At 37.9% G+C, this 15,312-nt stretch overlaps 1 protein-coding gene across 7 annotated transcripts in view; it reads left to right on the top strand.

Moving 5' to 3' along the window:
• Positions 1–15,312, top strand: part of BANK1 (B cell scaffold protein with ankyrin repeats 1) — a 143,564-nt gene that overhangs the window by 52,980 nt on the left and 75,272 nt on the right. For all 7 annotated transcript variants that reach the window (XR_005819417.1, XM_040555592.1, XM_040555593.1 and 4 more), the window contains one exon: positions 9,851–10,047. Coding sequence is in view for 6 of the 7 variants with exons in the window: in XM_040555592.1 (XP_040411526.1) it covers positions 9,851–10,047 (197 nt within the window). In the remaining variant the exon portion in view is untranslated. The remainder of the gene's footprint in view (positions 1–9,850; positions 10,048–15,312) is intronic.

Genomic DNA, 15,312 nt, shown 5'->3' with positions numbered 1-15,312 from the left:
ACTGGTTTGATGTGTGGTGTAACAAAGTACGGAGCTGGATGCTTAGATCCTTGATAAAAGGAGGTTGTGGTTGCAGAGCTGGAAATACTCAGTGTAGGAGGCCTAGGGCTCTGATCCCCCCTTCTGCCTGAAAGCTATTTAAATGCATGTCTTTGATTCCCTGTGAGAGCATGCCAAGCAGGCATTAAACATGTTCATGTCTAGTAGAGGACTAGCATCTCATTTTTCTGCTGTTTTTATAGCATTTTTTTCCAAGTACCATTTTTTATGTTTATTTTTTCAGAGAGAAAAAGTCAAAGAATGAAAACTAATTAAATACTTCTGTGGAGGAATTGAAGCTATTGACAAAAAGCTCTTTAGCACTGAGATATATTATTCTTATCTCTCTGAACAGGCAGAAGAATTGGTCCTAATTTCATAATTGCTGTATTTTCAGCTTTTTCCCCTAGTGGTCAAAACAGGCCAGAATTCCAGTTGTCAATTTTCAGGGGAAAGACTCTTTGCATTGAGATGTACTTGGTTGAATAGAGGCACGTTGACACATCAGAATACAAACACCAATACTTAACATCTCAGTGACTTCCTGTAAGTGATTCTTGTAGGGTTCTTGCCGACTTCCAGACTTTGCTTCTGAAGGCTTCAAAGCCTGTTGAACTCAATAAGTAGAGCTTCTGATTAGATTTGGTATCAAACACTTAGTTCATAAAGCTTTATGAACTATGTAATTTTCCTCCAAAAGCTTGTGACAGCTTTTTGTGAATCTGTCATCTGATGGACTGTACTTAATCTGACTTTCCTCTAGCTTAATAATAATGTAAGACCTCTAGCTTAACAATAATGCCTTTACCCAAAGATGCGCTGCTTGGAAGCTAGATGCTTTCAAAGTACAGATACGTTCCTTTCAACCTAAACACTATAACAAACATGCATTTTTTTTAGCCATATCCTTAGGAGGCTGTTTCATCTCTCCAGTTGTTGGTATGACTACAGAATGCCAAACTCGCCCCATGAGGCACGAATAAGAGAAGCCTTTTTTGCTCTGGTTTTACTTTGATGCTTTATTTTAACTTTAGAGATAGCATACTGTGATACAGCTGATAAATCGCTGTACTTGAGAGTTCTCAGTATGAACTCAGTGAACAACTAATGAAGATAACATGATTAGTTTTATTGGATAACTGAAGAATTGCTTGGTTTGACTTCTCACAAAGTGTACAGCTGTGTGATTAAAAAATTTAGGACTACAAAGCTAAATATAAAATCCAATAGGAGAAGTGCATGTTTCTTTTTGGGATTCTTGGCTGTACTAATGATAGTTTAGAACATGAAATCAACAGATGTATGTTTGCTTACACAATTTTTCCAAGAACACTTCTTCCCCCCCTGCCCCCCCCCCCTTTTTTTTTTCCCCAGAATGGCTGTTTAACAATTCTTTTTATTATGATGAATGTCAGTACTTGTGAGAGCTTGGTGTCTAGGCTGGCAAGGTAAAGACGGACAGTAAGGGTGCAAAAGATCAACTCCTTCACTATTTTACTTTCAGTACCTCTATTACAAATATGCCTGAATAATTCTCTCAACTAAAAATCTTTTAGAATTCACTCTAGAATTCATTCTTCAATGCGTAGTTTCAGATTACCTTACAACAACACAAATTTTTATTCTGTACAAAAGCTCTCCATGGAACATACAGCTTCATCCTTCCAGGTGATGAGAACCGAAGTATGTACATGATGTTACTGTAGCTCTTACTGCATATTTCCTACCATGTGCATACATTATTATATTTATAGAATTTCTTTCTTGCAAATTCTGAGGCTGCTTACTTGTCTTTCAGCTTCCATTTGTTCAAATTAAGTTGGAGACTTAACTTCAGTTGGAGCACCTTATGAGAGGCCCTATGTGTAGTCCCTTGTTTAACATGATTTGTCAATGTATGTTATGTATTTTTAACATATTAACATATGTATTTTTTAACATGTTATATCAATTTAATATGTCTCACTAATGTGTATGATTACCTGTCTTTATAGTAACACACACATGCAAGCATACCTGTAAAAAAGACATGCTTAGGATAAAATCATCCATTGTTATTTCCCTGGGGTAAACTCAACTAGAACATTTTTCGTATTCCTGTCTTTTTTGAAATCCTAATCAAAAAGCAAGGTGTCATGACAAAATTGCTGTGTGACCATAATATCTAACAGAACAACTCCACCTCCTTACGATAGGTATATCATGGGATATAATGATTTCTGATAAGGGAGGTTTTTCAGATGACGTCATGGATCACAAATACATATTCTAGAAACTTGAATTTCATGCCATCTAAGTAAAGAGAATTGTTTGAGCAACACATCACGCCTTATGGAGTCCCTTGTAATATGAAAACCTGGGGCTGTAGTTCTGCAAGCACTTTAACTTGTATGTAATGTTCTTCCTGTGTGGAAGCTGACTTGCTGGATTACTTGCAGGAAGAAAATTGCATCTCAGCCTACATGGAGGCAATGATGACACTATCTTTAGTTGTTGTTTGACCTGCTTTTAAGCTTGTCAGTATTATTAAAATGAAATTGATTTTTGAAAGATTGGAGGAGGGAATTCATGCTGTATATGGTGGTTTTGGTGTGTGTGGTTTTTTGTTTTTTGTTTTGTTTTCTTTTTTAACAGACCAGGATCTCGAATGATAACCCACGGATAAGATGGGTTTCAATTGGTTGCTTTTGATGAAGCATCCTATTGTAATAGTTACTGTAGTATCCAAAAAGTAAAGCAGGAGTCTCTACCAGCAGAATATTGTTGGAACTGCTGTATGTGTAAAAGCTTGTCAGAAATGAAGTGCACATTTCAGACTTGAACTGTGCCTTTCTCGTTTTAATTTATTTTTTTTGTTGTATATGTTTTGTTCGGCTGAAAAACATCTAAAGTTAAAATGATAGATTGTACAATGTTCAAAAGAACATTGTCAAAATATATTTAGGATTATGCATGGTTATTACTTCCTAGCAGTATAGAAGAATTAAGATAAAGACTTTTCCAGCTTATCAAGAACAAGAATGTTTTAGGAATGAGTGATATTCGAAGAGATTATTCTGTAGTCCTCTGAAGGAGAATATCAGAAGCCCAATCCGCTGAGAAAGCTAATAGACTGAGCAGAAGCCACTGGAACAGCATTGTGTTTAACATCACAGCGTTAACTGAAAGACAGAGCCAAGGCATGTGGGATTTTTTGTGCTGGTGATGAGAACAATCAGGTACCTTGTCCTCCATCTCTTGTGGAAGCTGGAGGTACTGTCCTGAATATTGCACATTGTGTGTTAAACTGCTTTCAGAGTACCTTGTATGTATATTATTCCTCTACAGTGTGGTAAAAGACTCCAGACAAAACATAGTAACTGATCAAAGCTCTTCTTGAGCTGGTGAAGCTCTGAATCTATTCTTGAATTCTCAGTTTGGGAGTTCTTGATGTGTTAATTTCTGAGGTCAAAGAAGACAACTTAACTGAGGAAAACCTGTGTGTCTTTTTCCTCTACTGGTGAATTTTCCTTGAATTTTTTTGTTTTAAGTCATCTGTTACCATTGTTCTGATTAAACCCATATATTGAGGCTTATGAAAAATCATGAATTACTTATTTTGTAGAAAATACTGTGGGTTTTTTTTGTCACCTAACAGTGCTAGCAACATAACAAATTGTATCCTGATTTCTCTAATTCTTTCTTTCAAGCAGAAACATTAGTCGCAAAAGAATGGGATTGGGTTTCCAGCTGCTAGTAAAACAACAGGAGGAAAGACAGACTGGGAGAGGGGGAACAAGAAGAGCTATAAGTGCTTTTTTGTTTAATTGATATTGACACTGTAGAAATCATCCTAAATGTCTGTTTAAATTGCTAAAAGAAGTAATGTCCTGTATCAGTAATTTCAGAAATAAAAAAGGATGCCTTAAAAAACCTGCAGAAATATAACTGTAGCTGTTCTGTTTGCTTGCTGCAATTTTATGAAAATTCCCGCAGGCTAAGGCAGTGCTACAATGCAGCAATAATAGATTTTGTGCTCTGTTCTATAGCTGAGGTGTTGCAGACTGCCCTGCAGAGAAGAGTGGAGAAGGGACTTTGACAGGACAAAACAGCAACCCCCTCTTCACCTTGTGTGTGTCAGCTAAAGCTTTTAAGAGCAAGCAATGGTTTCAAAGTTAGCGGAAAGTTGAAGAAGTTGCCTTCATGCCCTTAAAAATAAGCCACTTGGTCATGGTCTCTGTACTGTTTCCTTCCTGCTTATGATCACCAGCTATCTAGTTCTCAGGGTAGTTGCAAAACTACAGCAGCTTTTCTCCGTTAATGTTCTTCATCAAAAGACTGCTGCTGGTTACAAGCTGTTCACTTCTACTTACCCTGTTAACTACTACTTTTCTTCAGTTGTGTATATATTTAACTGAAATATATCAGTTGTTCAAATTTCACAGCTGATAAAAGTCCCAGTAATTTTCCCAAATTCAGTGTGATGAGCTTGCAAGTTTCTGAATGCTTTCCTGCTGAAGTCATGTGTCCTTTCACAAGGTTACAGCATCTTGCTACTGTGTATGATACAAAGCTTCAGGTAAAGGAGTTAAACACAGTGTGGTAGAAATATATTTACAGTAGAACTTCTAATTTGTCTTAAGAGCTTGCTAAACTTTGAACTGGCAATTAAGTGAACAATTATAATTTAAAAAATAGATCTCACAGTGGGTTATTCATAATTGGTTGTTTTGACAATGGTACCCACAGTTGTCATTGACTTTCGCTATAGTTGCTAAGAAAGAGATCACTTCACCTTTAGCAGGCGACTTGGGAGGCATTTAAATGGCCATTTGTGCCTCTTCAGAATGAGAGCAAAAAGAAAGACCAGGAGCTTTCACTCATTTCTTCTGAGGTCATTAACCTTACTATACTTTTGAGGTAAATATGGGCTTAGGGAAGGATTTTCTGAGAGATCAGGTCTAAAAATGTCTCCTTTGCTTCACGGGTGGCAAAGCCATTAGCTTATACAGGGCAAAGATTGTCTGCTGGTACCACAGCTGCCTGCAGAAATGGACATTAGAGTGATGCAGAGGTGGCTAAAGGGAACAGCAGCCATGGGAACTGTTGGTAAAAGTATTTTCCAAGAGAGGGATCATATCAGGGGCTGCCTAAAAAGACTTTGCAAAGCAGTGTGTTAAAAGCTGTTCAAAATCAGTGAAGCTCATTAAGATCATCTGATGGTTCTCACAATAACTTGTGACAAGTCAGGGGTGTCCTAATCCTAGCTGATCTCCTTACCTAAAGAAAACAAACAATTCACATCTGTCTTACCTCAAACATGAAGATACTCCCATGGTCCTAAAAGAGTTGTGATAATTGAATTAAAGGGAATCTAAAAGCCCAGGACAAATAGACAGTCTCATACCTGCTTTCCCCATAAATTTCTGGTGATTGTGTGGCTCCCTCCCTCCACACCCCATGGGGTATGTGAACCATCTGTGGGAGGGAGCAGCCAGTGCAGCATGATGTCTGAAACCTCTCACGGCAGCCTGCAGTCGTGGTGGCTGTAAGCTTTAACCTCCTACATTGGTCCTCACTGAATCTCTAACTCTGCAACAGCTTCCTCACAGAAAGCAACTGGGTCAATCCCGTGCAAAGCGTTAATTCGTAGAGGGCAAGGGAAAAGAAGTCTGAACAGACCTTTTTCTGCTTCTGATACCAACTTTGTGAGTACCCTCCAGCCTAGGCTGGAGGTGGAATAGCATCGTGCCCAAAAGGAAGCCCAAAGCAGAGGCCTATCTTTTGTCTTGTGTGCAAGCGCTCTGCTAGGTTCAGACAGCTTTTTGCTTTTAATGCATCTGTACAGTAGCATGCCCCAGAAACCATGGTCCTGCTCAGCTAATATGCATTTTATCTAGAAAACATCCATACAGCCACCCTACTGTATGAGGCTTGTGTAGTTCAGATTTCTTGCACAAGAATTCATATAGTTAAATTACCGGAGATGAACTGTGTTAAATTTCATGTGAAGTTCATGGCTGAAGAAGTCTGGTCATAGCACAAACTACATATTTAGCAATATAAAATATTTCAGGCAGCCAATTTTACTCTTTATTAGGAGTATACCAATAGTGGTATAAATGCAATTTTTTTCCAGAGCTGCAATTCCAGTTGAAATTGCCATTTTCCATCACTTTTTGCTGTGCTAAAAGACATTCAATTCCAGGGTCAGTTATTTGTTTGTTTAAAGATAGTAAAACCGTATTTGTTATAGACATCAATTTCACCATAGCATTTAAATGTCTTTGTAACAGTAGATGTTCATTTTGTGAATGAAATCAAGAGATAGGTTACAGTAATTGTGCAATCACAATACAATTTATATTACTTGTTCTCTATAGGCTTGGGTCTTTTGATGGCAGTCTTGTCCATTGTACCCGGTGTAAGCATGAAATGGAAATTCATACTCTGAAAGGAAGCAGTTTGAATTACTCTGTAAACAGAAATTACCTTTTATGCTAGTTTTTGAAGCAGTAAAGATAGAAAAGATGAAATTATTAATTATAACTGTTAGTAGATTTCTCAGGTTTCATTAACATGGAGTGGAAATTCTCCTTAGAGTATACTTTTTATACTCTGGTAAGGCTCTTTTTGCTGACGCTATTTGACCTTTTAGAATCTGCTAACAGGATGCATGCTATTGGTTAGAGTTCATGTTATTTGCTCTTTTTAAAAATTACTTATTGACATCTATTTCATTGCTGGACATCTCAAAAAAAAGGCAAAAGAATTAAGATATCGGACATTTATGGATTTTTTTGATAAAAAGCTTGCATTTGGACTTTTTTTAAGAGAATCCTGTGTAATATGCAACAGTACAGTTAGCTTGGATGTTGTTGTCCAAGCCTTAAAATTACTTCCATATTCATTTACTGCTGGTGTGATGTCTCCTTAAGTCAGTGTATATGTACGATTGTTGTCACGTTTTGTTTTGTTTTCTTGAAGATGGTGAAGTAGAGACAAGAGTAAGAAGTCAGATGGCTGTACCTTAGGATAACGTTCCTAATTCTTCTAGTGGTATCAAGTCCAGTTTGTGGAACTTCAGTCAAAATGTTGAGCAGTCAGGATTGAAGACTTTGTGCAGCAAATATTTCACTGAAGAACCTTAGCTGCTATTACAGTTTTAAGATTGCTTATTATAATTCTTTAACTTAGCAGGAGAACTCAAAGTACTGTAAAGCATGCTGCAAATATGAACTAGTATAAGCTCAAACATATACCCTTGTTGATAAAAGCTCAGTCTGCCAAGACTCCTAAAATAAGCGACTTGATTTACACAAATGCTGTGCATTTACAGTTTCTTGGTTGCCTGATGGAAATAAAAGTCAGGCAACACTCAATTTAAAAATCAATTTAGGTTTGTTAATGTGGCTTTCATCTAAAATATGTTGTGTCAAAACAATACTGTTGTGGAGTAGTGATGGAATATTCTTCATCCAAAAAGCAGTCAAGAATTTGTCCTGACAATTTTTCTGTTCAGTCATAACTTCATTATGCCTACTGCAAGAACTGAATGCAAGTTCCTTGAATCCTTGTATCTAATGATGAGGTGGGATTTTACTCCATTTCCACGTTAACATTCTGCAAGAGCAAAAAGGAGAGAGGCAGGGGGAAAGGTAACTAAATTCACCACTGTTGTGCCAAATTTTAATATGGGAAGAATGTAAAAATCAGAAGGTTTGTTTAAAACAAGATGAAGTGGCAACTAAGAGACTTCCAGAAAGAATCAGAACTATTATTAAATCTTTCTTCCACTGCATGAAGGCCCGAAAATATGCTGCATAATCTGTAGGACAACTGATAACTGGGATGTAAAGGAGAACTCAAGAAAAATAACTGAAAGTTAAAATAGAGAGAAATAAAATGAAATATTTGCATCAGTGTTTGCTTTAGAAGGATCTGTGTAGATTCTCAAACAGTAGTCCTGGTTGGGAGACACGTGAAAAGGGACTGTCGAGTTGAAAGAGTCATAAAGTTGTAGCAAAAATGGGCGGGACTAGGAATGATCAAGGCTAACTAGTATTCATGAAGAGCTCTGAGGGAATTTAAGGTAGTGGGATTTCTAACAACAGTATGCAATTTTTCAGTTCTGCAGTACTAAAAAGCTGTAAATATGATGCCAAAACCCAGTTTCTCTAGGTAGGGACCTGACCTTGAGAACTGCAAGCAGGTTAATGGGTTATCTCCACCAGACAAATTAATAAGCTGTAATAAGATATTAAATCTGTAACGTGGAGTCTAACTAGGTTATTTGTAAGAATCTGCAAACCTCATCAGGTCAGTAATTGTTTGAACTTAAACTTAGCTACTGATACAAAGTATTCAGGGTAGTAGAGAAGAGGGCTGATTGGGAAATACCTGGGAAAGGCCTTATGGGATTTAGTAATTATGCAATAAAATGACAGATGATATTTAGTGTAGGTAAAAACAAAGTGATGCAAGTGGAAAAAGGAGTCCTGTGTTGTCATACAAAATGAAAGGCTTTAGGCAGGCTATTAGCACTCAGGAGTGAGACCACGCAGTTCCATGATAATGCCAACTTGTTGCTAGGCAGCAGATCAAAAAGCAAATGAAATTAGGAATTATTAGAAAAGGAATAGAGAACAAAACAGAGGACATAATTAGGACAATGCCTAAATTACATGGTTCACCTACAAGTTGAGTATCATGTGCAGTTCTTCTCCCATCATCTCAGAATAGTTATATTAAAGCTGGAAAAGGTTCAGAAAAGAGCACTGAGGGTGATGGAGTTTATTCTCCATAAGGCACAATTAAGTAGACTGGAACTCTTTAGGAACTAAATTCTGGGAATGAGTAAGTCATTAAAAGTGCAGACGGGGCAGATAGAGATGGAGAATAAAATGAATTGGGGGGCTATCAATTGAACCTAGCAGGAGCCAGGTGTAAAACAGAGCAGAGGATGCACTTCACACAGTGAGCATTAAAGACGCTGCCAAAAGACCCTGAAGGTGCAAGAAGTTGATGGTGCCCTGGGGCAGTCTGGATGCATACTTGGAAAAGAGAGACATTGTGTGCTGATGTGTAGACAAATCACAACACAACAAACCACAGGCGATTAGAAAGCAGAGTAAGAAGGCAGAGGGAAATGCTATTTATACTTGTTTTCTCATTTTTCTACATGTAACTTGCAGTTATAATACAGGTCTAAGTGCTGGAATTATAATCTTACCTCTGTTTAGCTTTGTCCCGGTTCTCCAAGGTGAAAAATACAACCTGTGATACAAATAAATATTGTGCTATTTCAGATAAATCCTAGAAACCTTTATCAGATGCATCTGTCTTTTAACACTGATTTTTCATTAAGGTGATAAGCAAATTTTTGCAAGTCTTTGGCAGTCATGTAAATTTTCAGAAATGTAATATGAAAATATAGCATCATAAACGTATGAATTTCAAATTTCTCAGATTAAAATATTTCTAAAGCATTATATAATATACACCTAGGTAAAAGCATGTCTTGGCTGTACAATTTTCTTCCTTTTGCAATGAAACATTTCTCAATGGAACTAAAGTGCTTTAAAATCCCTCTTTAAAAAAAAGTGAGAGATTTCTTAGTTATGCTAAAAGGTCCTTTATTAAAATATTTATGTGATTTGTAAAACTTTTGCTTGGAGGAATTGTTCTTTCAGGGACAGTTCTGTACTGGTAGCTTGATAACTGTGATTCAGTAGTGCTAATATTCAAAAGACTTTTATTAAAATAAAAAAAGGTAGCAGATACTTTATAAGAGCAGGACTGCTCTTTATGAAAACTTTGTTTCCTTATACAGATAGCCATTTGGAAGAATTTCCCACTCTCCTTCACTGTGCAGCCAGATTTGGATTAAAGAACCTTGCAGCTCTTCTACTCAAGTGTCCAGAGGCCACATGGGCTTGTAGGATAGCCAACACACACGGAGATGATCCAGCAAGTCTTGCTGAGAAGCATGGACACAAGGAACTAAGAAAATTAATCAAAGAATTGTCAGTAAGTTCATATGCTTTTTCATATGCCATCAATAACCAGGGCACCGTGATGTTTTTACTACTGAGTAACATACTGTCTCCTCTTGTAAAGCCTAGTACATTGCAGTTCTTCTGTCTTAAAATATTACTGTACTCTTGCTGTCTCAGAAAGAGGGGTCAAGATGGGGTTCCGCCACTTTGTCCGCACTGTTTTAATGAAGATAAGTGTTTTTGTGTTGCCTGACTTTTAGGCATGTAATAGAAGGAGAAGAGTGAAAAAGAAATACCTCACATGGCCTAGCTAGGTCTGTGCTTTCAGCTCTTACCAGTAGTTATATTGTAAATGGTCTACCCTAACCATCTAGAGTAGGAGATAAAGACTTAATCAGAAGTCACTTCAAAAATGATTTCTTGAAATCATCATTGTCTTGCTTCAGCATTTGACAAAGAGATTGCTTGCCCTGCCTTGGCTGTCCACTCCATTGTGAAGGAAGATGGAATTTTCCTACCCTTTGTTAGATGGACTAAATCTTTCTTCAGATGGATATGCAGGGGGGGAGGTTGGGCAGTAGTTGCCCTTCCACATGAAAGATGGTAATAGAGAAATGCTGTCCATTCTAGCAAGCAAGCTATTGCCAGTAAAATGTAACAGAATTAATAGTATAAAAAGTAATATACCGTAGTGACACTTGAGAGCTTTAACCTATTTTAAGTGCTTGCTGTGATAACTATAGTATGAGGTGATAAGCCTTGCCCCAGAGGTTTTAAAGCCTAGAGCACAAATCAGGTAAATTGTATATCAGGACAGGATATGAAAGTTGGATATGTTGTGTAGGCATGGTGCAGTTTTGCTGATGGTGTGATTATTTTTTTTGTGTTGCATTCCATGTTCATGGACAAATGTTCACAACAGTCACTGAAGAGAAGAAATGGAAAGAGTAAGAAAGCGAGAAGGTTCATTTGTTCGTTATCAGTCATCTTGATGTAACCATGGATAGACATAAGACCAAAGACGGGTTTGAAGAAGTATAAGATAATAGCTATGTAGGTTATGTAGGGGAGGATTTTTAACACAACTGATGAAGAAAGCGCAAGAAACGTAAGGGTGATTTAAAATAGAAAAAGATATAGTAAAGAACGGAAACACTGACTGACGTTAGTTATTAAAATAGTAGAGCAAGGACATAGCGATTGATTCTTTTTTTTTTACTTGATACACCTGGCATCTAATGTAAAGGCGAAGGAAAGGCATTGGGAAAACTGAATAAAAGTTTATTGTGGTCAGTGCTGAATCTTAAAGGTGACCTTAGGAATGCGTTAAGAGCTGATTTTCTAATTAAAATGAGTTCAGGGGAAAAAATTGCAGCCCCTACTTGCCTGAAAGTAAGACATTTTGGCAGTGATCAAGATGCTGAATGAGAATGTTTTATTTACCTTTTTGTTGTTGTTAAACAGCTATTGATACAGGCTTTAAAAAGCTGGGGGAGGGAAAATATCTACAAAGCAAGAAGTTCCTATCTAGTGGAGAACGTGATCTGGTGTCTTTTCAGAATTGACAGGGAATATTTCCCTGTGTTTACAGGGCAATGGATCTGATCTCAAAAGCACTGCAGAGCTTTTTCTGCTGGTAATGCAAAAGAGTATTGTACTACAGACATGATGCGTTTACCTCTGTTTTGATACCATAGCTGAGATCAAATTCATCTAAAGAAAATGTGATCTTCCTTACCATCCAGCATAAAACTGTCCATGAAACCAGACAAAAGCAGACAAAAATTCATGGATTAACATGTTAGTAATTTTGCATTTAACAATTTCTAATTGCTGTAGTTGTCTGACAGTCAACCTTGCACTGGTCAGAGAGCCCCTGTGAGTAGCAGTGTGATGTGCAAGGTCGGGCCCTCTAGGTTTTGGAGCTTACCAGTTTGCTTTGAAGAGAATAGAACTGCCAGATGTCCTCTTTATAAGTTCATATGCCCCCAGTACATGCTGTATGTAAAGGATTAGTAAAACTAGGCAGAACATGAATAAGTTAATACCTAACTCTCTGTGAGATACCTGTGTTTCTTTGCTAAGGCGGTCATGTTGGTCAAAGAGTTGAGCACTGATAAATTAACCACGGAAACCATGGTTAGCCATGGTTAATTAGTCATGGTTAATGATAATGGTTAATTCTGTAGGACATCTATTTTTTATCCTAAAATTGTAGAAATACACTCTCCTGCATTTCAGATATGTCTTTGTTGTGCACCTCACACAGGACTGGAGGCTCCAAAAAATGAATCCTTTCCTTTTTCTCCTTAGAAATACACTTGTATTTGACATAATGGTATAGTTTGGGGTGACTGTAAGAGAAGATATAAGCACGTATGGTACAGACAGACTACAAGTGATACGCATTGAGAGATTGCATTGTGCTACGTGAGTCTTTTTGTATTTCAGTAGGTTTTGTCAGTGATGGAAGGCAGTGTTTGTGAGGGTGATAGATTTCACTCTAAAATTCTAAATTTTTCCTAACAGGATATGTGCATATCTCAGATTAACTTTTCGTTTTTAGTTGGGTAGTTAACTATCGTAATGGTTCCTTGGTATAAAATTATCAATCTATAGCATGGATTATAGCAATGGTAAATCTGATTTTATACGATGTAATCTTTCACTGAAGTGGTCTCTACATGGTATGTATCGGCTATTGTTTACATATAAATTGTTGATGATAATACTTCTTGTCTCATGAGGACTGCTTTCCCAAGTCTGAATACTTGTACCAGGACTGAACTATAACCAACTCTACTACCATCGTAAGAATGAGACATCGGGTTAGGATAAGTAGTGTACCTCCAATTTTCAGCTGATTCAAAGGGCATGGCTTACTAATGCAACACAAGTAAAAACTGGAGTATGCTTCAAGCCTGCCAAATGTGTAATATGGTATTTTAGAAATGTTAGCTCCAACCCCAGGAAGAAAAATGGCTTATTTGTGTCGCCTGTAATAGTGCACTTAAGAACAAAAACACTTACTGTACTTCTGTAATTGATGGGAATGTGGAAAAGAAATATTTGTGTGGCTCTGAGCCAAGCAGAATTTAGTTTAACCACGATCCAGGAACTTCCCGTTACAGTTGGAGCATTGAAATTGCTCATTATTACAACAGAAGTACTTTTGTACTTGCCATGCCTCTCACTGTTTTAAAATTGGTACCTGTGTTTTGCCTTTCCTTTAAGGAATAGCCTCAAAATATTCACAGTAATCCATCACTTCTATCTTAAAGAGCAATAGAGTTCCAGAAAAATGAGTGTATTAAATGTATGTTCAATTTGTCCAAAAACCTGAAAGTGCCTTTCATATGCCTTTGTGCTGGGGAGCCCTTTGGGGAATAAGAATTTCCTGAGGTGGTTAGAGAGAGGAGGCAGCAGAAGGAGAAGGGGCGACACCGCGGCTGCTGTTTCTGCCTTCAAACCCGGGCCTTTGCTGTGCAGCCCTCTCTGGTGGGTGGTCAGCAAACGTGTGCTCGGGGCTCTTCTGGCCAAAGCGAGCTGTAGGACCTAATTTGCACACTGGTTCATCTATGGCACAAGTGCCCTGTCATTGTTAAAAGGAAGAACCTCCTTTCTGGAGCTGGATACTAACGGCATTGATGCGGGGAGAGTTACAGCCAAAGAAGGCAGATCTGGAGGGCTCAGCTGGCATGCCAGGAGTTGATCTCCTCATTTGTGTGAAAACAAAGCACGAGGGAAGGCTCACATAGCATGTAGCCTGCTTCTGTTGTTACAGCTGTATGGATGGGGGAGTTGGGAAGAGATTTTTACCTTTTAGTACCACTGTTATATGCAGGGCCATTAAATGCTAAAACATCACACCCTTTAATAAGCTGTATAAATGCATGTTCCCACAACCAGAAGTGTCTCAGACTCCTGCATTTCAAAAGCTCATTGAAAATACCTCCCTTGCGAGAAGGGAACATTGCAAGGCTCGATCCGTTTGTGTTAAAGGTACTAAACTGATGGAGCCAGCCCTGAAACAATCTGTTTAATGGGGATTATGATAAAGCTGAGTTTCAGACATACCAGTAGTTTATTAAGCAGATTCTATTTTTCCTGCATTTTTGCACAAAGCCACTTAAATGGACACTCATTTCCAATTCCAAGGCATTTTTCATTCGCGTTTAGATGAAGTTCAATTCTCTCTTCTGTAATATAAAGGAGGAATATTTCTTAACATTCTGCGATAACATCCTGAGTTGTCACTTTGTCTTGTGACTTTCATCCTCAATAGAACCAAGTACTTGAATGTTTTCCGTAATTACTTTTAGGTTGAATCACATAAATCAAGTGTGTGAATTTAGAACTAGTAAGAGCTATTCAGTAGGAATGCTGGCAGGAGTCCTCATCTCAGAGTATCTGAAGAGGAGAAACGATGAACCTTTTGGGCTTAGTTGGTCCAGCCGATGGCTCAAACTCCACTAAGAATGGCTGAAGTACTTTTGCTTCCCATTAGCCATAGGCTCAAAGCATGTCTGCAGTCAAGTGTTACGTACCTGTGACAGGTAAGTAACTTGTTAAGCCAGAGCAGTCTGCTCAGATATCGGGGCCCTCCTTCAGATGTTTGTCTGCTGTGCATGCTCTGTCTCTGAAAGCCGCTTTGACACCAGGTTGCTGTTCTTGTTACCAGCTGTGGTCTTTCAAGCCTGCATAAAAGTTCTGCCTACAGAAAATAAGGAAATCTCTTAAATGAAGCTCTTATCCAGCACACAAAGGAAGACTTCAAAAAATAGAGGAGAGAAAATTTCCAGGCATTAAGTGACTAATGAGGGGAGTATATTCAATTTGTGACCTAACTGCTTAAAACTGGAGGTCGCGCTGATTGCCAGTCTAGGCGTTTAAGCTTTGCTATGGGCGTAATTCCTTGTTCCAGCACTTTGGTGCTAATTTCTCCCTTCCTTTTCTGTGCTACTGAATGGGTCAGTCAGGAAGATTACTGTGTGCCACTTGTAGTATACATCACCATTTCTAAGAAAAATACAATTCAGAAAGCGTTTTATTGCTTGTTATTGCAAATAACTTCTGATTGTTGGCTTTGGCCTTTAAAGCAGATTCCTAGGGGTGACATGAATGTCATTTAAATACAAAAATTGAAATAGTTGTTTCATGTTCCACCACACAGTCAAGACAGCACAAATCCATTTTGAGTTTTAAAATACCTTCTAAAATTTCTGAATTGGTTGCCTAAAATTTGAGGCAGAAAATACAGGTTTGTTTTTAACCTGCCCAAGACATAACTGTCCAA

The sequence above is a fragment of the Cygnus olor genome, chromosome 4 (genome assembly GCF_009769625.2).
Source record: "Cygnus olor isolate bCygOlo1 chromosome 4, bCygOlo1.pri.v2, whole genome shotgun sequence".
In the NCBI taxonomy this organism is placed as follows: domain Eukaryota; kingdom Metazoa; phylum Chordata; class Aves; order Anseriformes; family Anatidae; genus Cygnus; species Cygnus olor.
The sequence above is the reverse complement of the archived record's forward strand: the minus strand, read 5'-3'. Positions and strand labels throughout refer to the sequence as shown.